Source organism: Adiantum capillus-veneris, chromosome 14 (genome assembly GCF_014529385.1).
Source record: "Adiantum capillus-veneris isolate H3 chromosome 14, ASM1452938v2, whole genome shotgun sequence".
Classification (NCBI taxonomy): Eukaryota; Viridiplantae; Streptophyta; class Polypodiopsida; order Polypodiales; family Pteridaceae; genus Adiantum; species Adiantum capillus-veneris.
The window spans coordinates 15145023-15170530 of NC_140944.1; the positions used below are offsets into that span (position 1 = coordinate 15145023).

The 25508-nt window shown below is 43.6% G+C and overlaps 1 protein-coding gene across 6 annotated transcripts in view; it reads right to left on the reverse strand.

The window, feature by feature from the left end:
- Positions 1-10475: 10475 nt before the first annotated feature.
- Positions 10476-25508, reverse strand: part of LOC147441949 (putative pentatricopeptide repeat-containing protein At1g26500) — a 69384-nt gene continuing 54351 nt past the window's right edge. For 4 of the 6 annotated variants that reach the window (XM_086528338.1, XM_086528336.1, XM_086528340.1 and 1 more), the window contains exon 4: positions 10476-11671. In XM_086528338.1, coding sequence (XP_086384464.1) covers positions 11250-11671 — 422 coding nt within the window. In that variant the 3' untranslated portion in view covers positions 10476-11249. The remainder of the gene's footprint in view (positions 11672-25508) is intronic. The other 2 variants (XM_086528339.1, XM_086528337.1) reach the window with 1 other exon arrangement.

Below are 25508 nucleotides of genomic sequence, written 5' to 3' on the forward strand. Positions count from 1 at the left end.
CTTCTCATTGTAGTTCTTTATGTGGATGATTTGCTAATCACTGGACCAAATGAGACACATATTGCTGAATTTAAGGTTGATTTGAATGCTACTTCCACGATGAAATATTTGGGGTTGTTGCATCATTTTACTTGGATATACAGTTTAAGTAGTGTGATGGTGGTATTGCCTTGTGTCAGAAAAGTTACATAGAGACATTACTATGTAAGTTTGGACTTGAGAATTGTAAACCTATTGCCACTCCCATGGAAACAGGTTTGAAATTGATTCTTCATGATGGTGGTGATCCTACAAATGTCACTCTTTACCAAACTGTTGTTGGATGCCTCATTTATGTATGCAACACGAGGCTAGATATTCGGTTTGTAGTCTTACAGCTCATTAGATTTATGCATAGCCCAGGGTCTAAGCATTGGTAGGCTGTCAAGAGTATTTTTTGCTACTTGAGTGGCACTTTACATCTTGGCTTGCTTTATCCCAAGGGGGGTTCATTGCCGCCAGATTTGCATGCTTTTTCAGACTCAAATTGGGCTGGTTGTTTTGACACACAAGTGTCCACAAGTGGTTTTTGTTTCATAATTGGCAGCTCATGCATATCATGGTTGAGCAAGAAGCAACCTACTGTGGCCACTTCCAGTTGTGAGGCTAAGTACAGGGTAGACTTCACAGTTATGGGTGCGTGTGTATGGCTTCGACGTCTTATGGCGTTGGAAAGGACACTTCCAACACTATCTACAGTGATAGTTAGAGAGCATTAGCAGTTGTAAGGAACCCAATTTTTCATGCTCTCACAAAGTATATTGAGGTGCATTACCACTATGTCAGGGAGAGAGTCTCAGCCGGAGAGATCAGCTTGGCTTATGTGCCAACACAGGACAACCTTGCAGATCTTTTCACAAAGGCATTGTCTGGTGAGAAGTTTGAAGCTTTTCGAAAGCTTTGGGCTTACTCCCCTTTGTGGAATGATCATATCCTCAGGGCATGGCGCTTCCCTTTACTCTATGTGCGAGCTCTTGTTCACCGCATCACTCCAGGGGGGATTTGTTACCTTATGCATGTGGTAGTGATGTGTGTGAACACACTTAGGACCATCGGGGCATTTTTTCCCTCACTAGGATGTTTTTTTCCCCGTGTATTGTATATACGTCCATCACTCTAGGGCTATCTATCTTTCCATTGCACACTAAGTAATATACTCTCTGTTGTGTGCCTTGAGCTTTCTTCATCTTTCTCCAAGCTGTGTGTGTTTTCTTGAAACCCTAACTCTAATGCTCCAAGCATATCCATATCCTTGTCCCAAAAGTTGGGTATCATGTCTCCTCCGCCATGTATGGAGGTGGTGCATTTAACTAAATTTCAATTCTTATTTTTCTTTATCGTGTGTATTAAAGGCTTACAAAAATAATCTACTCTAGGTTCTTTTTAAATCAATAATCTGAGAAGCAGGGCAAAGGTCCGCCGGCTAATGAGGACAATTGAGGAATAGCCCATTCAGGTTCCTAGCCTTTCCAAGGTTCTTTTTTATCAAACAATTAAAAGAGTTCCTTCATTAAATCACATCCTCCTCCCTTATCCGAGATCCCTTCATGGATCCATTTTTCTTCCTCCTTTTCTTGTCCGCATCAAGCCTACCTAGAGTAGGCCGATTTCCATATGCATCTGCAGGTCTCACCCCCCGACCGAGACTCACTCGCATCCAATCTCATTTCTAGGGCATTGAATGAACCCGAGCTCAAAACATAGAAAAATGGTTATCAATCCTAGCCAAAAAGAACCATCCCTCGTTAAATCCCACAAGTAAACACATGCATCTGCCTTTTTCAAACATGTAAGACAAAGTTCACGCTTAAATTTTATATTTTATGCTAAGGCTATCCACGTCAAATCTTCTCGGTAAATTTTTAATCTTAGATGAGATTTAGATTAGGTTCATTGAGTTATAATCACTTAGTTCTTACTTCCTTTTAATTTCTACTCAAACAAGACCTTAAGAAATAAATGAGTCTCTTGGACATTAAGGTATTGTCTCAACGTAAGTTTCAAGTTAACCCCATCTTGGACCGATCCGCACGTTTGTTTTCTTTGCAAAAATTATCATCCAAAGGGCATTTCCATGGAAGCGATGGGAGTTTTTATGTTTGAGCAACACCATCGTCACTTTCGTGAAGCTATCCCCTTAATCCTCCCCATGTCGCAATTGTAAAACAAATTTGAAAGAATACAAGCTTGGAAAGAATAACATATATGTTCTATACAATAACCTTTACTTAAGTGTGAACCATAAGTAGTAAACACTAACATTTAGAATGCATCAACTTGTGATCTTAAGATGAATAATCCAAAACTTTCTTTAATTGATTACGCAAGATTAAATGATGGTTTAGGCAAGAGTAGAATCCTTCGATGAGTGATAGTCTAAGAGTAATTTTTGAAGTTCCTAAGTGTGGACTTACTAGTGTCGTGAAAAATGCTCATGCAATGGAGTACGAATGACCAACAAATTCTTCTCAAGATAGGGTTTAGGCTTACCTCTTGCTTCCGTGGAGAGGATTAATCATACAGCTAGGAGAGGCTTAAAGATTTGAGAATTTCCAATTGGAAAGAGGGAAGAGAGGGAATGACTTTATTTGAAACGGGAATCTTCTTTCTCAAAGAAAATTCCTTTGGTTATGATAAACTTACCCTTCAAAATTCAACTCCCTCTTTAGAATTAGATATTACTATAGTATGTCACTAAAACTTTTACACACATAATTTATGCAAAATCAAGCGCATTTCTTTTGGAGAAATAATAATTTCTCTATTGGAAAATAAAGTTAGTTCCAAAAAAAAAATCCATTACTTAGTTGCCTTTTATTTATGGCATTTACCTTTAAAAGAGTAATTTAGGTAAAAGAATAAAAGTATCTTAAAAATCAATAAAAAGGTTTATGCGAGAGATTAAGGGATAATTAAGGATATTAGTCACCATTCAATCATGCAAACTATTTAAATAGATATGATCTCCAATCACCTATGCTTAAAGAGAGTGCTTTCTACTCTCTCTATGCAATATTAGTCTGGTAATCTAAAGAACTTAAAATAACGGAACTTGAAATAACATCGTGGTTAGTTGTTAGTAACCTGATTAGCTTTATGATTAGTAATGAACCATAATTATAAGGAAACAACAAAACTTAAGAAGTCAACTTAGAAGTTATGTCTTCTTCCTAAACAAAAAGGCTTGCTTGTGAAAATGTGAGAGCTTAAGCATGAATTTAAGTAAGCATAAAAGTAAATCACTTTCAACAAAGTGCAATAGCATAAAGAGAACAAGAAAACATTACCTAAGTGTGTATATCGTAGAGTCTTCTCTTCAATTTGAGAAAGTATTGAAGAAGTATGTTGATGTAGTCGGCTCTTTCTCTCTTCACTTCAGTTGAAGACCACCAATTTGGCTACTTGGGATGAGAGAATGGCAAGAGGAAAAGGTAATTCAAGATATGGAAAGCTTGAGAATTAGGAGAGAGGAGAGGGGGAGGGTAATGTGAAGAAGAAGATCAAGTTTTGACAACTTGATTAGGGTTTTGGCCATGGCTTCTCTTGTAGAGGGTGTGTGTGTGTGTAGAAGGTGTGTGTGTAAAAGAGGCTTAGCTATGACTTTCTAAAGCCTACTCTCAAGATGCACCTTGAGAAATGAAAGAGATAAGTGTAAAATGAGAAGAGAAGCCATCTTTTTATGCACATTTTAGAAAAGTGCCTTCACTTATCGTGATAGGTTATCTTACTTATCGTGATAGGTTATGTTCCTTATCGTCGATAAGTTCTTTTTAACTTATCTTGATAACTTATCTTCTTCTCGAAATTTCTTCAACAAGCTACTTATTCAACACATTACTCATTCAACAAGCAACTTATTGAACAAGTTACTTATTCAACTTATCTTCTCTTTTTTCCTTTTTCCCTGTCTTTTTCTTTTTGTTATTTTTCTTGGGATGAAAAGTTTATTTCTCATGCATTGGTTATGTCCATGTTTCCATGTTGTAAACCGAAAGCATCTTGTTAGTATACTTTCATGTTTGAATTCAACCCGAATTTACTCGAATATTTGTTTTCTATTATTTTCTTTTTCTTTTTAAAGTTGATGGCTTAGATCTGGTAGTCGAATGTAAGGGTTAGGAAGAGGCCATCAACCTCAAAAAACAATGTCATTAAAAAGATTAAATATTTTCTTTTTCTTTGAAACAAGTCGCAATTGATATAGTGTGGTTTTACAATGAGAAATTTAACTTCAATTTCTTTGTGATCTTCCTTCAACATTCAAGAAGCTTTGTGACATTGTCATGCTCCAAGGTCCCTTTTTCTCTGTGAACAATTCATCTCTCTTGCATGATGTTTGGATAAGTGAAAGAACAAGTGAAATAAAATTCTCATTGCTTTAAAAAATTGAAACAATAAGTCAAATATTTCTCAAAGGTATCTAAAACCAATAGACTTCAAAGAACTCATCATTGCAGTTTTTGTATAAAAAATGGTAAACTTGAAGAGGAATGTTTTGTTAGAAGAGATCTCACCAAGAAGTTAATTGAGGAAAATAAAACCAAATCCAAAGAATATAACAAAACCAACGGCTAAGTTTAAAGAAAAATAAAATGCAAAGGTTGTTTACGTTACTTATACCTCTCCCTCTTCTACCTCTTTCTCCTCCTTAGTCAGTCCTCTTCAGTGATAATTGCACCACCCACTCCACAAGAGCTTAAGGTTGTAGTCAATAGTGAATGAATTTGCGACAAGAGGATTTTCTCTCATATGTCCCGCTCTTCGCACAACATGGAGGTATATTGTACTATCTCTTCAGTGCTTCATATTGGTGATGATTTTACCTTATCTATGGTTTAAGATCTCTCTTGGAAAATTGTTTCACATGATTTCTTATGCATGTCGACTTTTGACTAAGCTCTTCTCTATCTCTGAAGCAGCTCCTAATGGCTTTGGAGTCAACTTTGACAATCAAATAATCGAAGTGATTGATAGGACAAATCTCTCTATCGTGGCTCACGCTTATCAAGAAGGTTTCTTCTATCACATAAAGTCTCTCTTCTAGTTTGCAACCACAAGGGAGACACACTTGTTTCCATTATTCTCTCCCAAACACAAAGCCTTTATCATTGACCATTAGAGTATTCTCTTGTACTCTCTCTTTGTTCATGTCTCCATTGCCTTTCTCTAGATGCATTTTGGGTTTTTTTCATCGGGTGCAAGGTGAGGTCTTCTCTCCTAATACAATTGCCTATGCTTGCATCTTGAAGACATGTATTGTTGACATAGGTGAACAAAGTCATAATGAGATAAGTAGTCAAGGGATTTTTGGGGTTTGGGGGGGGGGGGGGGGGGACTTTTAGTGAAAATGGCCTTGAATTGTATAGAAATGAGAATCTGCATTTGTATGAGCATTCATTGAGATGAGCCGTGGCACACCATAGCTAGCTTGAGCATGCAACATCTAGATGTAGTCTTGGCACTTTTGTAGGATGCAACCTCCCGTTGCGGTCTTTGCATTGGCTTGATGCCATGTTGTTGCTTCTGTATGAGTGCCCCATTGTACAATCAAGAGAATTTTCCACGTAGGTGTAGGGCAATAACTTAGGCGATCTTAAGCAAAGGTGTAGCGAGAGCTTCTCTCTATTTTGAGATCACAAATGCTCGCACTTGTTGTATTCTCACGGCGGTATGCCTTTGCTGCCAATTTTGCATCTTGACCATGCAAAATTTTTGGAAAACCTTCTTGGAGCTCCACAATTGGTGCGGCGAGTTTCACGAGATAGAGCTTCTCTATGCGCATATTTTATCGTGTTATCGATCTGTTGCATTGAAGGTTCTTAGATCAGTGTTGTTGCCTTATGCAAACCACGTGTGATTCAATTTGATTGATATGGTTAGAAATGTTGAATCTTTTGGATTGCGGTTATAGCTTCGTTGGCTATTATGTATGCTAGTTGTGGGACAATAGTTCATTAACAATTTTCATGGTGACTGATGTCATCTCTTGGACAGCACTTTGTTCAAGCTTAGGTTTGTTTTCATTGAATATAAAGTGAAGGAATGATGAATATGTGAGAAGTTGGCATGGGTAATAATATGATTTATATCCAGGATGTCATTTTTTAGAATGCATTGATTGTGAAATATCTATCCAATCAATCTCCCAACTCTTTGATACTCAAAAGTTAACACCACATATATGTTGGAATGCATCTATTTTTAAGTAGTTTAGTATAGGAGTTTTGCCTATCATTGAGAAGGCACACATTTATCCTTCAGCCTATAAAAGTTACATAGAGATTAAATTACACACTTGTGGTTCATGGTGTTTTTTCATTTGTATTTTAAGAGTTTCTCTCCCTCTATATGAATGTTTGTCAATTCTGGTAAGATTCATACGCTTTTGATGGATCAATTTCTACGACAAAGCTCGACTTTAGAAGAAAACTACCTCAAAGAACAATGTCATTCAAAAGATTAAAGATTTTCATTTCTTTGAAACAAGCCGTAAATGATATAGTGTAGTCTTACAATGAGAAATTTAGTTCAATTTCTTTGTAAACTTCCTTCAACATCAAAGAAGCTTTGTGACATCGTCATGCTCCAAGGTCCTTTTTTCCTTGTGAACAATTCATCTCTCTTACATGATGTTTGTGAAAGAACAAGTAAGATAATATTCTCATTGCTTTACAAATTGGAACAATAAAGGCAAAAGTATCTAAAACCAACAAGCTTCAAGGAGCTCATCATTGCAGTTTTTGCAATTAAAAAATGGTAAATTTGAGGAGAAGTGTTTTCTTAGAAGAGATCCCGCCAAGAAGTTGATTGTTGAAAATAAAACCAAATCCAAAGAATCTAACAGTAAAAAGGCTAAGTTTAAAGAAAAAGGAAATGCAAAGGGTGTTTACATTACTTATACCTCTCCCTCTTCTACGTCTCTCTCTTCCTTAGTCGGTCCTCTCTAGTAATAATTGCATCACCTAATCCACAAGAGCTTACGGTTGTAGTCGATAGTGAATGAATTTGCGACAATATGATTTTCTCTCATATGTCTCGCTCTTTGCACAACATGGAGAGCTATTGTGCCATCTCTTCAGTGGTTCATATTGGTGATGATTTTACCTCATCTGTGGTTTAAGATCTCTCTTGGAAAATTGTTTCACATGATTTGTTATGCATGTCGACTTTCAACTAAGTTCTTGTCTATCTCTAAAGAAACTTCTAAAGGCTTTGGAGTCTACTTTGATGATGAAATAATTTAAGTGATTGATAGAAGGAAGCTCTCTATCGTGGCTCATGCTTATCAACAAGGTTGCGTGTATCGTATACAGTCTCTCTTCTAGTTTGCAACCACAAGGCAATCACACTTGTTCCCGTTATTCTCTCCCAAATACAAAGCCTTTATCATATATGATTAGAGTATTATCTTATACTCTCTCTTTGGTCATGTCTCCATTGCTACTTTGTAGCATCTTGTTTCGAGGGAATTGGTTATTGGCATATTTAAGCTGCACAACCCAAGACAGACAGCATAGGCAATGATTTCCAAGGGATGATTTTTTGCACCTCTACCATTTTGGGATTGATTCATGCTTATCTTGAAAATACTATGGAGGGTTATTAGCTTGGGATTGATGCATGCTTATCTTGCAAATACTATGGAGGCTAACTTGGTTTGTCTAGCTACATGCTCCTAGACAACATGTCTGGCTTTCTGATTGAGGCATGGTGGACTTCCTCTCCAACACGTGGGAAACTTCCTCTTTGTGTGGCAGGAAGGACTACCTCTCCAAAGCATGTTGGACTTCCTCTCCAAAGTTTGTGGATTCTTCCACAAAGATGTAGGCAAGGCGTCATGATTCCATGCTTGGTTTAAACTTGGGGGGTCCTCCGGTCGATCACCTCTTTGGTAGTCACTCGATTGAGGCGAAGTTCCTCTCCAAGGTTCCACTTTTTACACATGAAGGTGAAAACCCCTTAGGGAATCCCATTGAATGAAGAGAGAACCTCATGAAAGACCATTCTCTAGTAGCCCCTGAGATGGTTAACACCACCTTGAAAGCATAGATAGCCCTGGAGATGGTTAACACCACCTTGCAGGCATGGATAGCCCACCCTGGAGCGATAGAGATATTTTCAGGGACATCTCTCCACATAATCGTGAATCATTGGATTGGATGCAAGTGAGTGGTAGGCAAGTGTCCACCTAGACTTGTCAACCCTGAACCACACTTCCCTCCCTACGATATTTTTAACCTTATTTAATTCATATCTCCTCCATGTATAAACGTTATCGTATGTTAGACACCCTATGCTTGAGCTTGAGTGAGCGTCACATGTTACCATCACCTAAGCACCCTATTGTCATCTTTCCTGAAGAGGCGCACGATGTAGTTTTTTGTAAAAGTGATTCTTGTTTTGTATACTCTCTCTCTCTCTCTCTCTCTCTCTCTCTCTCTCTCTGTGTCTAATAATTGGTGAATCTACTACCTACTCAAGGACACGGTGCATTCAACAGCTTTCTTTGCTCCAGTCTCTCTCAATTTTCACGCGTGGTGGAAAATTGTCAGTTTAAGAGTGTGTATTAGTCCATTAAATTCACACCGTCATCGTCACCTCGTTCCACCATCACCCTGACCGCTACCCCCCTCCAACTTATCTGGCTACCCTCAAAGCTCCCATGGTTGTTGTTGAAGACCTCGACGCTATTCTTCACCAGATCAATATCAAATTTCCATTTTAAAAGACGACAAGGGAAGGGGACTTGAAAGAGAATTGTTCCCCTTCAACACGTTCTGCAAGGTTGCATGGCTTCCCTAGAAGGTGAGAGACGTTATGGTCAGGAAGTGGGCAGAAGCCCGTGGTGATGACAACACATATTGAGACTGCGGGACTCCACTTCAGTGGCACACCATCTAGCCTCTAACCTGCTATTCTAACTGGCGATTCTCAACTCTTTCTTGGCGATAAAGAAGAGGCTTTGAGCAAGGCTTCAAGCGCACCCACTATGGTTCAATCCTTGAGACACGTGGGCGTGGGTAAATCCTTTGCTTCGAACGGCTTTAGAGGAGGGCATTAATTACAAGACACGTGGGCGTGGGTAAATCCTTTGCTTCGAACGGCTTTAGAGGAGGGCATTAATTACAAGCAAAGGCATTAATGTGCCTTTGCTTGCGGCTTGGAGATATATGGTATTGTTCACAAAATTGAGATATCTAAATTAAGTATTTGACAATGTTGGACTCTGTTGGAAAATATGGTGCGCTTCGACGCGCCTTGGCCAATAGTCGTGTCAAATGTGGCACACTTACAAGTGCACAACTGTTTTTGACAAAGACAATTGGTGCATGTTGGCGATCTGTATAGGATTCTCTTGGACTACAAGTGTTACAGAGTATGCCCATCTTGGCTAGGTCACTAAGGCTCTTTTCTACAAAATTTATCAGTTGATTGCCATCCACTAATATGATTTGGACCATTATAGATAGAAATATTAAGCAACCTTTTCTACCTTGTAAAAAGACTAAGTAGCTCTATTATTCCTTAAGCATGTTTTTGTTCAACATTGTATGCCAAAACCCATTGATGGGATGTTTTGGCCATAAGTTCTGGAACACACAAGTTGGGCACTTGTAATGAGTTCACAACTGCATTTCATCGTGAATTTCAATTGTAAAGAAAAGCAGATAATATGTGTCGGACTTGCATTCGTAACAAGTTCACCCAATTCACAAGAGTCTGCCTTAGTCATCTTTTTAACCATCTATAGTCCCAAATGGACCTCATCCAACCTAAATTTGAGTTCTCAAGCTAACCTATATAAACAAATACTCTCCTCATAAGGAAACTTGCTTTGCCTCCTTGACCCCGACCCCTCCCTCTATGTTGCTGCTGCTAGCTTATGAAATCTGGTACACCATAATTCATAAGGATGTGAATATTGTCTATCAACCACAATACTCACCTGAACTGCAGACAAGGATTGTTGGTTGGTGGTGGTTTGGGGGGGACTAATGGAGGAACAAATCAGAGACAATAAACGACTAAACAAGTTGTACCATCTCCAAATGTAAAAATAAGGGGTTAATCCTGTCTGTCTACAAAAGCAAGATGGTAGCGATTGAGAAGTCCATACAGATTAGACAGCAAATTGCCTCCACTCAAGAGAAGCACATGTTTACACATAAGCCTTGAGGAGAGCTCTTTAAACCATCGAGTTCCCTGGCACAGAGCATATAATTGAGCATTCGCGATAGAAAAGCACAATGTTCCATCCCACCCAACTAAGAAAGAGATTCACACACCTAACCAAATTGGAATCAAATATAGCGAGGTTCGATACAATCTCGAACTACCACAATTTTTATTTTAGTCATGTAGGTCATGCAAGGGTTTTTGCAGCAATGCCGGGTCCCAATGCAAAGCTCAATTCTCCGAAGTCCTTGACAATTCCAACCATAAGAAACTCAAATTAACTGTAACAGCAAACAGCAGAGGCTCACGGCCTACACAACAATACGAGAAAAACACAGAAAAGAGATGAGCAACATCTTTACTATCATGTTATGAAGCAAGATAAACTCCACTGCAATATTGGTAAGCAAATAATGAAGAGCCTTTGCCCTTGGAAGCATTCGTAACTTCTACAAGAATGTGTGGCATGGTAGAACTGAGCCTATTAGAGACTCTCTCCTGCTTCCTTCACTATGTTTTAAAACTAATCCTTGAACTTGATGCATGTTGCACACTGTTAGTTGTAACCGCTCAGGAAACATGGCACTTGTATGAAGCACCCAACTCTTTCAGTTGGGGGGGAGGGGGAGGGTGAGGGTGAGGGTGGGCAGAGAGACAACGAGTGCCCCTAACCAGTAGCATGTATCATTGATCAGCTCATATCCGCCCATAGTAACACTTTGATTGAGACATAATTTTGGCGGCCCATCTTTAAACCACTATCTTCCAACAGCACATGCATTGTTGAACACACAGCATCTGAGATAATACCCCTCTTGGCCAGCTTGTCTGTGGTCGCATCTGATGTGATACCTCAAGAAAATTCGATGGCTAAGCAGAAGCACTGCTGTCTTATGCGTACCAGGTCAGCTCGACTAGCTGTCGCTCATATAGCTGTAACAGAGGCTTGGAGGTAACCATCCTGGGTGCCTCACCACCATCTCCAGCATGAACGCCTCAGAAATGAACGGCGGCCTTCCAGCAACTCCAAACCCCTACCCCTCCACACTGCTTAATGCATAGAAGTTTGAACTTGAATCTATGCAACCCCTCCACTTCATGCTATCAAAGATCTTAAGAGCTTTTGCTGTATCTCCATTGGCTTTTAAGGCTTTGAAAAATGCCTTTTGTGTTTCAACATCAACAATCAGCTTCTTACTTGCCATGTGTCGCCCAAGCTCCACAGCTTCAAACATAAAACCTTCAGTGCTGCTCAAACCACGCAGAAGACAGTTGCAAAGATCAGAAGTTGTGTCGATGCCTTTCATCAGCATCTCACGGAATAAACGGATGGCCTCTGTCAATTGGCCACCTTTGCAGAGACCGCAGATAAGTAACAAGTAAGAGACTTTATTAGGCCTTGCTGCTCTTTTGTCCAGGCTGAATTGGCTGTCACCTTCCCGTGGCTCCCCTATACCTCCAAAGAGAGGAAAGCATCATTACACCAGTGCATAAATAAATTTGTTAGTTTATTAAACACAAGAAAGAACAACTGTCACATTATACTCATATTTTGATACATTCTAGGCTCTAGTTTATTTCTTCTTACAAGCTGGTTGAGTACCACCAAAAATTACACAATAGACATGAAGGTAGGCATACGCATTGTGTTGGAAAGATTATCAGGAATAAGCATCTGGCAATGTACAGAGACATAAGCCTAAGGCCTGCACCCTGCATCTGCCTCTAGTCACTAGTGTCCATCTCAACCATGCCCTGCTCTATGTTATTCACTTCCCCCAGTCAGCCATAAAATGACCAAACTTATCCAAAGCAATGTTCTGCAAAAGCTCTCCTTTTGAATTACCATACATATATCTCATGGCTAGTGGCTTAAGCTGCAGCCAGGTAGGTCTGGCACGAGAAAGTCCCATAACATATATAAGTGATTCATGAGTAGAACGTGTACCCCTGTATAGGATGGAGCTAATACTTTACCCAACGATTGCATAGCCGCATGCAGTAAAGGCCAAAGCACAATTGAGCAATCCCCAACCTCTACCCAAATTGGACTCTCTTGCTTAAGGATGTCAATGAATTCGATCCAAGCAGCCATGAAATGAAATGAAATGATATATTAACGTCTTCAAAAGGCCAAAATGACCTATGAGACCAATCCATTACAAACTGGTGAATCTGATACCATGTCTGGGTACAAAAAAGAGATGCTAAAATGAATCTAGAAGTGCTACTAGCTGGAACTGTGTGGGGTATGTGTGATCACTGATACAATGGGCGCCCAATACAAGAGGGTGATATAATTGGTCATGAATCTATCCTCATCTGTACTCTGGATGTCGAGATAGTATGGCTCGAATCCTCTGCTGCAGTCTCCGTCGATGCAAGCTCCTCTCCTCAGCCATGGGCATCTCCATCTCCCTAGCTCCAATGCTCGGTCAATGAAAGTACCGCGGGTGTGAGTATGAGCTGAGCTTTGCAGTGGGTGGCTGCTCCTCTATCTGTCCGGTGTCTGGTGTAAAGAAATCAGCAATCTCTCTCTGGGAAGACATCTCTAGTCCTGATAGCTCATGACTCTCGAAAAGGATCCTAAGCCTTCTCTGAATAGGCACTGGTGTTAATTTTATGACATCTCAAGTGAACTGCCCAATGTAATCCCATTATTTATTTTGGCTTTTAGGTATTTATTTTACTTATTTGTCAAAGTCTGGGTGGGGCAATTCACTTAGATGGGTATATATGCAACCCATTGCCCCTGTCACAAACTGCTGACGTGTCAAGTCACTGAAGAACAGAGCCAACCTTCAGATCACAGCCGAGGGGCCTAAACCCTAAGAAGAACAAGCAACAACAGAAGAAGAAAGCCTACCAACTTATGGGACCCCGTCCGATGGGGCCCAAGAGACATAAAGGAATTAAAATAAAGCAAGACTCACACACACACACAAAGGCTTGCGCATCAACTGATGGCATGGCAGCTGTACGAAAAACCCTGATTTTGCGCTGACATGCTGACATGGCAGCCTTTACGGATTTCCGCGATTTGCGTTGCTGACGTGGCAGTTGTACAGATTTCCGTGATTTACGCTGGCAGCTTTTGGGCATTGCTTTTGGACCAGATGCTTTTGAGTTTGAAAGCTTTTCATGTAAACTGCTTTTGGGCCTAGGGCCTTTAAATATGAGGCCATGGGCTCATTCTCGGGCATGCTTCTGGACGAAGATGCAGAGGATGGAGTACCGGCTTGTACTTTGATGATGCAATATAAAGAATACCGAAAGGGGCACCAAGGTTTGGGGCCAATACTCTCTGGGGTGGAATTCCACCACTCCGTGTCGCATGTCGTCTCTCTCTTTAAGTTCAATTGTTATTGAAGTGCTAAAAGCCTGTTCAATCTGTTCTTTTCTATTGGCACGTGGTGCCCGTCTTGTGACAGTGGTATCAAAGCATCAGGCGTGTGCTTTTTTGAAAGCAAACCGGTCCTACAAAAGACCAAACATAGCAAGATCGCACTTCCAAAGTTCATTGGAAATTTTAGCTTCGAGCTCCGACCCCGGACTTATTAGCCACTCTCCAAAGTTCATTGGAAATTTTAGCTTCGTGCTGCAACCTCGAACTTATTAGCCACTCCCACCCTTCATACATCGCGCATCGGGCACACTCCCATCTTCATCGCTCATGTCTTACACGGCATAAGCCAAAAAGGATCACTTGCAAGAGAAGGATCCAAGATTTGTTTGGAGTCACTGTTTTTCTCAAAAGCAGTGCCATGCAGATGTTGATGTCTATAGCTACCAAGCCGCACACTCCAAGGACTTGGAAAGCTTTCAAAAAAAAACTTACCCAAAGTTATATGGTTTCTGACGTCTTCCTTCGAAGTGCAACTTCTGGCAAAGTGGGGTATCTGAAATGCTTACCATGGAAACCCTAGCAGATTACGACTTGAATTTTTGTACATCTCTCACCAGGTGTCTCTTCTCAAGATGATAACCTTGGAGGTCTGGTGCGATTGCTGTCTTGGGACTACTATACCGCCAGAGGAACACTATCTGTCCAAGAGCTGATGGACCATGTTGTGGTCGGCTACCACCTTTTGGAAGGAACCTAACCCTAATTTTCGGTGAAAGTTTCAGGATGGAAAGTCAGCCAACTTTTCGAGCTCGATTGATGTCGAGATTGCTTTTTAAGGTTTGAATTTTGTTTGAACTTGTTTGGTGATCTTGTTTGGAATTTGTTTGAATGGATGGTATCAGTTTTGAACCTGTCCTGGCGCCGATTTGAACTGTTTGACTCTGGTTTTAATACTCGTTTCATTGATTAGTGATTTTACTCCCTGGTGGAGTACTGAGAAAGCTTGTTCATACTCATGGCCCGGACCCTTGTGGTTATCTGCAGGGGGAGTATTGAATGATTGAACAGTGTTGTTTTTACTCTTAGCCCGGACCTGGATGGTTATTTACGGGGGGGAGTATTAAGAAGTTTGAGCAGTCCTTACTCTCAGCACCTCCAAACGACGCAAGCTGCGGTCTAGGGGGGGTTTGGTTGTAAAAGACCTCTATATCTCATGGCCCGGACCTTTTTAGGTTATTTGCGGGAGGAGTGATGAGGGAGTCGTTGAACAGCTCATGGCCCAAACCAAGATGGTTGTTTGCAGGGGAGTGTTCATCGGCAACTTTATGTTTATATGTCTTGTAACATGCATATGTGAGCATTTGTGTTGCATTGTGATGTGCCAACCACTGAGTATTCCTAATTGGATGAGAGTAGATGGGTATGTAATTTAAGTGCATCAAGACACCTTTGGAAGATCAGTACGGTCTGGGTGTGATGGCTAATTTTACTACACCGGGATATCAAGAGTTCTGATCTGGACGAAAAAAGAAGCCAACTCCTTGATAAAAGAGTCGAAAGGAGAAGCCAACTCCTTGATCAAAAGAGCCGAAAGGAGAAGCCAACTCCTTAACAAAAAAAAGAGCAAACTGATTGTCCCTCGGAATGAGCCTCGGAAATAGCTAACTTGAGTTGTTTTGCAGATATGATGAAATCGCGGACGATTACTTTATTTCAAGAAGGGGGGATGTCACAAACTGCTGACGTGTCAAGTCACTAAAGAACAAAGCCAACCTTTAAATCACGGCCGAGGGGCCTAAACCCTAAGAAGAACAAGCGACAGCAGAAGAAGAAGTCCTACCAACTTATGGGACCCCGTTCGATGGGGCCCAAGAGACAAAGGAATTAAAATAAAGCAAGACCCGCACACACACGCAAAGGCTTGCACATCAACTGGTAACGTGGCAGTTGTACGGAAAACCCTGATTTTGCGCTGACATGTTGACGTGGCAGCATGTACGGATTTTCGCGATTTGCGTTGCTTACGTGGCAATTGTACGGATTTCCGTGATTTACGCTAGCAGCTTTTGGGCATTGCTTTTGGACCATATGCTTATGAGTTTGAAAGCTTTTCATGTAAACTGCAGAGGATGGAGTACCGGCTCGTACTTTGATGATGCAATATAAAGAAATACCGAAAGAGGCGCCAAGGTTTGGGGCCAATACTGTCTGGGGTAGAATTCCGCCACTCCGTGTGTCGTCTCTCTCTTTTAGTTCAATTGTTATTGAAGTACTAAAAGTCTGTTCAATCTGTTCTTTTCTATTGGCACGTGGTGCCCGTCTTGTGACAACCCCCATTGTATGGCATCAATTATTTCATTGCCAAGGTTGATTGGTTCAGGAGACTCCCTCCCTCCCTCCCCGCTTCCGCATCATCGACCTTGACATGGTATCAGAGCCCGTGGTGGAGATCAAATGCATTGAGAAGAAGCCGTCGTGAACAGAGTGTACCCTCCCTCGTCACCAGTGCCAACTCACCCCCCACTGCCTTGGCGTTCATAATCTCCAACCTCCACCACCAATTTTATAATGTTGAACAGCGGCGCCGAAAGTACGCCCTCCCCCACTGCATCGCTGTTGTAGCGTTGTTGCTAGCATTTGCAAGCACTTGTGAAGCCCCCCCCCTGTTGCCGACAACCATCCCTCTCCCGATTCGACCCATTAAGGCTCCTTGCCAGCACTTTCAACCGCTGCAAGTGAACTTTCTTGTGGAGTTGGAGTTGCCAGAGGGGAACCAAAGGGCCTGCTTGATCGGCTTTGGAAGGAACACAAACGGCTCGCAAGGGCCGGTACACGAGTAAAATTTGCGAATAGCATTGTTTTTTGGAGTGGCTTTGTGCCAACCTTGCGGCCATTTTCAAAGTGCTTTGTGGCGGCTTGGGAGAAGTGCAGATTGGACCTCAAGAGAGGAACAACAAATTTTGAGAAGCAGCTTGGGATTTATTGCAGCCACTCTTTGGAGTGCAAGAAGGTCAAATTTCTCAAGATCTCATACCTTCAACGTGGCCCCCCCTTGCTAGAGCGCCAGCGACAAATTGAACAACGATAACTACGCCCATTGGAATTTGATTATGCGACTCTGGTTCTCACAAAAAGGCTTATGGGACTTAGTCGGATGCTTTGAGCCCCGTCCTACGAGGGATCCCAACAATAGGTACACCCGCCTTCAAGATAACGAGTATCAAAAATCGTGTGTCGATTTGGATGCTTGAAATGCGAAGGCAATGTCAGCCATTGCAGAATCTCTTACAAATGAAATTTCTCCAGCCATTCACACTTTGAAGACTGCCAACGATATGTGGTTCAAGCTCGTTGAAATGTTTGATCAAGATTTCTATGATGCAAGCAATCGCCCTTCTTGGACAGTTATTTCCCATCCAATTTCCACGAGGACGTTTCATGCAATCATTTCTTATGAAGGCTAAAGTTATTCATGATCAACTATTGGCTATAAAAAGTGCACTCACGAGCACTCAGCTACCTACTTTGGTTCTCACGAAGTTGCTTGAGGCATATGAAACGGTGTCTAGGACACTTCGGCTACAAATCACGAAGGAAAAGCTGGAATTTGATGATCTCACCTCTTTTCTCATTGAGGAGGAAGCTGTGTTGGTAACTCAAGGCAAAATTCAAATTTCTAAGAAAGGTGTGGAAGCCCTTACTGCTTCGGATTCCAGAAAGAAGACCAAGAACCGTTGTTACAATTGTGGGAAAGCGTGGTCATTTGTCTAAAGATTGCAGATCCAAAGGCAAAGACAGAGGTTCTACAAAGGACCAAGGCAAAAAGCAAGGATCATGAGGAAAGTAGTGATAGTGGCTCGGGGAAGGACAACAAAGAGGCTGTTGGTGTAGCGATGACTACATTGGCAATGACTCCCACCTTCTAGTCACATGGAGTCGTTGCCGCCACTAGCTTCAGCCAGAGAGAGGCTTGTGAGTGGTAAAGAGGAGCAAACAGTGCTCCCTATAACCCTTGTGGTGGAGTTCAAGTTATCGGTGTTTGAACTCGTGGGTCTGAGTTCAAGGCACATGCATCTGGCAGGGAACCAATCAGATGTATCTAAAACACTATGGATGAGTGCACCAATCCATTGTTGTGGGTCAAATTATGGACCAGGTGTGTTCCAAAGTTCAATATCTTGGAGTATTTTGGACGTGATGTGTTCAATGCGCGAGTGGGGATTCTTGGACGTAATGTGGTCTACAATTCAAATTTTCTAAAAGACAACCGATGCTCAAGATGGATTCTTCTAAGGTATAAAGTTGAGGGTAGCAAATCCAAGGTGTATCCAGCATGACCGGCGTTGCTGGGGTGTCCATGGTAGCTTCTTCATTGGCTTGTCTCACTATTTATGTCCACTATGAGCTGCAGAGAGGGTGTGGGTGTTAAAGTTATGGCATCTCAAGTGAATTGTCCAATGTAATCCCATTCTTTATTTTAGCTTTTAGGTATTTATTTTACTTATTTGTCAAAGTTTGGGTAGGGCAATTTACTTAGATGGGTATATATGCAACCCATTGCCCCCATTGTATTGCATCAGTTATTTCATTGCCAACATTGATCGTTTTAGGAGTCTCTCTCTCTCTCTCTCTCTCTCTCTCTCTCTCTCTCTCTCTCTCTCTCTCTCTCTCTCTCTCTCTCTCTCTCTCGTCACTCCTGGGTCCTCCTCTTGCTGCCGCGTGGATTTTCCTTCCGCTCATGTACGCTGCCCCTTTAATCTAAGCTCTTGATTAATCAATTGTAGCAGCCGCCTTGCTTAAGCAGGGGGTTAGATTCATGTAAGCAAAAAGGGGGCAGCTTGTCAAGAAGTGGGTCCCTTTGCAGATGCGCAAATGCAGCCAGCACACATGGCAAGCGCTCTCTCGCTCTCTCTCTCTCTCTCTCTCACACACACACACAGAGCAAGTGATGGCGTCGTGAGGGGCTGAGCAGCTGATAGCGCAGCAAATGCTCCCAGCAATCCGTATGATACTACAAAGGCTCCAAGGCTATGCGCACAGAATTTTGTCCAGCCATATGTTAAACAATCGTACACTAAAGCCTATTTTAACATAGGCAAGGGGGCAGCTTAACCAGAAGGGGAGCTTCAACAAAGAGACAGATAACATTTTGGTGTCAAGTTCACGTGCACAGAGGGGGTGGTTGGTTATTGCAAGCAAGGGGGGAGCTTGGTATGGGAGGTTGCTTGTGTGTGGACATGTACTAAGGCTCTCTCTCGATATTTGGCAGAGCACACTGAGTGTCCCGCAGTGGGCTGTGGTAGTGCATATACCCGCCCGAGCTAGAGCGTCGAGCAATACCCGCATCGCCAATGGAGGCCATGAGCGTTTCGCCAGTGGAGGCCATGATCGTTTCGCCAGTATGTAAGCCCCATACGAAGGCAACCTTTGTGCTTACAAACAAGCGGATAACACAAATGGAAAGGGAGATGAAAGAATGGAAAGCAGAGACGGAGGGATGGTGGAAAGAGAAGGCCAACCTTCTTCAAATGTTTCTCAATGAAGGCGCACAATGGAAGAAGGAGAAAGAGGACTTGCACGCAAAGCTACAAACACTTAAGGCGGATTCACAAGCACTTAGAGAAGAGGTCACAGCCCTCAAGCGAGAGCTTGCGGATAGAGTAAGCAGTGGACTAGAAGAAGGGGAATTCCAGCCCTCGGTGATAGAGGAGATCAAGGTCATCAAGGAGCAGGTACGGATGATCACAGAGGAGGAGAAACAGAAGGTGGTAAAGACGTCTTCGTGGATGGATGTGATCACGAAAACGCAAAAGAAGGCGGATGAGGCCGAGAAATGGATAGAAGTCGCTAAGAAAGGGAAAGGGAAAGAAACTACATCCGTCCCCACTCCTACAATTGTCAACATGACTCTAGAAGAAGAGCAACGAAGGAAAACTAGAGCCTTACATATAAGAGTAACCGGTCTAAAAGACCGAGATGATGTGGAAGGAGAAGTCGAAGAACTTCTCCGCATGATGGGTAGTGAGGCTACTCATACAAAGGCATGGAGGGTAGGGAAGAAGACACAAGGCAATGGGGAGACTTCAAAAGGGAGAGCTTTAATCATCCGTTTCCCATCCATGGAGGCAAAGGACTTCTTGAAGAAGCGCCCTACACTAAAGAAAACGGGTATATTCCTTGGAGATGACCTCACTCTCACACAGCTTGCGCATATGAGAGAGGTAATGCCAGAGATTCAAGCGGTAAGGGAGAAGGGAAAGACGGCCTTCTACAGAGATGGCCGGGTGGTGATTGTAGAGCGGCGCTCCACATGACGGTGCGAGACCCATGGGACCACACTCAAAGTTGCCACCTGGAATTGTAATGGATCTATGCGCCTTGATGTGGGTGCTTTTGAGGATAGTTTTACGGGAAGAGACATCGTCTTCTACTCTGAGACACATCAGGCCCTGGGGCAATCTATGCCTCACATTAGTGGCTATAGATAGGAGACAGCCTGTAGACAGGAGACACGATCAGAGCACAGAGGGCAGGGCTCAGGAGGAGTGGCAGTGTTATTCAAAGAGGAGTTGCAGCCATTGATACATATAGCCCGCAGGGATGAGCAAGCTAGGTACATGTGGGTGAGATTGAGAGCAGAGACGGACAGATATCTTTACATTGCTATTCGCTACTTTCCCCCAAGTACGTCAGTTTATGCACCACCCAGAGGACAGTCCCCCTTCTCTATTTTGGATGATGACATATGGGAGTTCTCTAGAGATGGTGACATCATCATTCTAGGGGATTTCAATGCTAGGACTGCCCATCATCAGACAATATTTTATGATACTTCAGAGGAGATGTTGAGAGAGTGAGATGTTGAGAGTGGGATGTTGCAGAGACGGGCCTATCCAAGCTATCACAGGATGGAGAACACACTGAGTATGGACAACACTTGATAGACATGGGGACTGCACATGGATTGGCCATCTTGAATGGCCTACAGAGATTTCCCGATGCGGGGGGTTTTACATGCTTTCCACATAGACATGGAGCCAGCACAGTGGATTATGTCATGGCACAACCGAGCCTCATATCTAGTATCCAAGATCTCACGGTTGGACCCAGACCTGTTGGTGTGGCAATGGACCATGCTCTTGTGTCGTTGACCATCTCTTTTCAGTTTACTGTAGCACACAGGCTATGGGCAGCAGCCCTACTCGCTACACCTTCACACGGGAGATGGACTCTGTATACATAGATGGAATCTATAGACGCATGTGCACAGAGGAGCCAGGGCATCCTCTGGAGGAGCTTACTACTATACTGACACAGACACTACATGATGCAGCAGCAGAGGCATACCCACATACCCAGCCTGAGCAGAGATGCCATTCGGGTAGCATGCCCCGGAACAGTTGGTATGATGAGGAATGCCGAGACACTAGAGCTAGACTTCAGAGGGAGGTGCTTTTGGGGGACATCACTCACAGACAGTCACAGATTGACTTCCGACGTCTAGTGCGGCGGAAGAAGAGGGCATTTTTGGCTCGCCTAGAGCAGGATCTATACCAGCTATTCTTGATTCAGGACTCACGTGAGGCATGGCGGCTCTTTCATGAGCACTCCCCCCCCCCCCCCCCCCCCCCTGCCATCACTTCTACAAAGGCCTGGGCCCAGTATGCATCATCTCTGTACACAGTTCTTGAGCAGCCCCCCCTTCCCGACCCCCCCGATCCATGCCCACACACATGTGCTTTTTTCACCCGCTGAGATGGTGAGGAAGGCCATTGACAGGATGAGGACTGGGAGAGCATATGATCATGATGGCTTAGTGGCTGAGCATTTCACGCATGCCAGAGATTTACTAGCAGAACTTCTAGCAGTTATGTTTAACCGTGCCATGTGTGAGGGCTTGCCTGATACTTGGAGCCTATCTACTATTGTACCTATCTTCAAGTCGGGAGACCCTATGGAGCCTGGGAATTATCGCACTATCATGATTGGACACACATTGGCACGGTTGTACGCATCTATTCTTGAGCAGCAGCTGAGTAGATGGGCAGAGAGGGAGGGGATACGCGCAGCCGGGCAGGCAGGTTTCAGGAGGGGTTTTTCTACTCTTGACCATATCTTGACACTCGGAGCCATCATTGAGGAGGGCAGATCGCGTGGGAGACGGATCTATTGTAGCTTTGGGGTGAAGCTGGGCTGCCCGCTCTCTCCTACTCTATTTGGTATGTATGTGGATGAGGTTTCTGACTACATTGAGAGAAATAGTGATAGAGGTGCACAACTGGCAGGGACATGGATTCCACTATTGTTATATGCTGATGATATTGTGTTGATCTCCGACTCTCCGGAGGGGATGCAACATCACTTGGATGCTTTGCATAGGTTTGCCCAGGAAAGTGGTTTGTCCGTCAACCTTGGTAAAACCAAGGTCATGGTATTTAATACCACCCCACAGTGGATCAGGAGGTCAGTGCCCACTTTCACATATGGCCAGGAGAAGGTGGAGTATACAGATGCTTACACTTACCTTGGAGTGGTTTTTAGTGGGCCAGCATTTTCATTGAGGGAGGGCAGCAGAGACTAGATTGACCAGAGCCCATGCAGCATTGGGTAGATTGGAAAGGATGTGTTCACAGGTTCAGTTTCAGGAGCCTCGGACGAAGCTTTGGCTCTTTGAAACTTTGGTGGCTTCTGCATTGCTTTATGAAGCTGAGATTTGGGGACCTTCACTGGATCATCACGGGAGGACATGCCGCAGTGATGGATGGGGGGACATGGAGAAGCCTCTGGTCTCTATGATCTCGCGGCTCATTAGAGCCAAGGCTTCAGTACCACGTGCTATTGTACGAGCAGAGCTAGCTGCCCCCCCACTAGTGGTTGAGACGCTCACCAGATCTGTCTCCTTCATACACTGCATGTGGGAACTTCCCACAGATAGATATGCACGCCTTGCACTTGAGTCTTCTCGACAGTTAGCCATGCAGGGAGATACAGCTTGCTGGTATGGGGAGATGGCATCATGGTTTCAAGCGCATGGGTTCAGCATAGACAGATTGCCTCCCTCCCAGTACTCACTAGATGCGCCCTCTCTGATTCTTACACAGTCCGAGATCACCAAGCTCATTCGACAAGACTTGACTCAGTTAGACACCAAGAGGACATGGATACAGCCAGCACAGGAGCTAGGCACGAAGATGGCTTTCTACAGAGAGCATCTCCTCCAGCTTACGGAGGATGGTTTTGTGACGAGGCCCAAATACATGGACACCCACTTAACTCATGGGATACGATGTGCTATTGGCCAGATACGCACATCTTCACACCAGCTGCGGATCGAGACTGGGAGATACAGCGGAGTACCAACAGAGGCCAGGACATGCCCCCTGTGTGACATCGAGCCTCAGACAGAGTTGCACTACACATGCCACTGCCCCGTCTACTATGAGATATGAGGCCGCTTCCATTGCTTGTTCAGAGAGGGCTTTGGACCATTCTCTAGAGTCATGCGGTACGAGGATCAGAGATGCTTGGGTTTGTTTTTGCTCGAGCTGTGCAGACACAAAGAGAGCCTGATGAGAGGAGAGACTAGCCAGTCTCAGAGACAAATCACAGACTTCTTTAGAGCTGCCACTGGACACCCAGAGGAGTTACTACCACAGCAGAGCTCGTCGCCTTCACCAAAGACACACTGATCGACCGAGCGACTGAGCTGGGGAGATCCAGACGCCCACGACTGCGGAGGACTACACAACATCGACGGAGGCTGCATCAGAGGATTCGGATCACTTTGGCTCGACATGCACGACGCTCGGTCAGACTACTAACCATGCAGGAGATTAATGAGATCCGCCAGCATCGATGCTGGATCTCATGTGATCTAGCTATCCCAGCTAGCTGTTTAGCTGCTTAGTTCACACCTAGCAATTTAGGATTCTACAGTATTTTATTTCGTCATTATGTCATTTTGCCATCTTGTTACTCTTGTCACTCTAACTTTGTATCAAATCCACCACATTGTAACTTTCTGGTCTCATAGGTCACTTTGGCCTTTTGAAGACGTTAATATAACATTTCATTTCATTTCTCTCTCTCTCTCTCTCTCTCTCTCTCTCTCTCTCTCTCTCTCTCTCTCTCTCTCTCTCTCTCTCTCTCTCTCTCTCTCTCTCTCTCTCTCTCTCTCTCTCTCTCTCTCTCTCTCTCTCTCTCTCTCTCTCTCTCTCTCTCTCGTGTGGGTGTGTGTGGGGGTGTGAGTGTGTTAATAAAAAGAGGAAAATGGTATAACCTTTCTATCACCATGTGGTTAGATTGGTTATGCCATTTCCCTCTTGAATAACAAGTCTTGAGTTCATCTCTCGTCAGATAGATCTTTGAGGTCTCTTGGGATAGTTTCCCACGACGTTAAAAATTCTCCTCTCTCTCTCTCTCTCTCTCTCTCTCTCTCTCTGCTTCCGCATCGTCGACTTTGACAAGTGGAAGCAACCTCATATCTCATAGTACACTGTGCATTGACATATATAATGCATCTCCTTCTCTAGCTTTGTATGGCGTAGGCGGCATATCCTGCTGGCTACTGGTATCCCTCTGAATCTACCAGTCCCAATCTCAAGTTGGTGTAAAGATGCCCGTATCTTAATAATGGCACACCGTAACCCACGAAATAGATGTGTATCCATATAGCCGGGTCGAATCACAAACCCGTCCCTTGTGAGTTGGAGAAGATGCTCTTTATAAAAAGCCATCTTCGTGCCCAACTCCTGTGTCGGCTCTATCCACGTCCTCCTCGTGTCCAATTAGGTCAAGTCGTGGCGAATGAGTCTAGTAATCTCCACCCGGGTAAGAGACAACGATGGTGCATCAAGGGAGTACTGGAAGGGAGGTGAGTTGTCCATGCTGAAGCCATGTATCCGAAACCATGATGACATCTATGCATACCAACATGATGTGCCCCCCTATACAGCTAATTGTCTGGAGGACTCAAGGGCCAATCTGGCATATCTGTCACTGGTAGTATCCCATAAGATGTGTGTCACAAACTGCTGACCTCTCAAGCCACTGATGAACGGAGCCAACCTGCACATCCCGGTAGAGGGGCCTAAACCCTAAGAGAAAAAGCAGCAGAAGAAGTTTTACCAACTTGCAAAGTTATTACCGAGAGGCCTGTTTCTAAAGAGGAGTTCCCGCCAACTTATGGGACCCCGTCCAATGGGGCCCAAGTGACACAAAGACAATAAATAAAGCTAGACCCACACACACACACAAGATAGCGTAAAAGCTGATGATGTGGCAATTGTACGGACGCCCACGTTTTGCGTTGCAGTGCCACGTGATCGATGTACGAACTTCCACGATTTGCGTTGCTAGCATGGCAAGTGTACGGATTTCCGTGATCTACGTTGGGACAGTGTCACAAGACGGGCACCACGTGCCAATAGAAAAGAACAGACTAAACAGACTTTTAGCACTTCAATAACAACTGAACTGAGAGAGAGAGAGAGAGACACGACACGCGACACGGATTGGCGGAATTCCACCCCAGACAGTATTGGCCCCAAACCTTGGCACCCCTTTCGGTATTTCTTTATATTGCATCAACACAGTACAAGCCGGAACTCCAAACTCTACACCTTCTCCAGGAAGCATGCCAGAGAATGAGCCCTAACCTCATATTTAAAGGCCCTAGGTCCCAAAAGCAGTTTACAGTGAAAAGCCTTCAAACTCGAAAGCATCTGGTCCAAAAGCAAAGCCAAAAAGCTGCCAGCGTAAATCATGGAAATCCGTTCAGCTGCCATGTCATCAGCCAACGCAAAACGCGGAAATCTGTACAGCCAACCATGTCATCATGCCAACGCAATTTTTGAAAATCTGCCACGTCATCAGTTTTTGCGTGTGCGCGGGTCCTGCTTTATTTTAATCCTTTATGTCACTTGGGGTCCCATCGGACGGGGTCCCC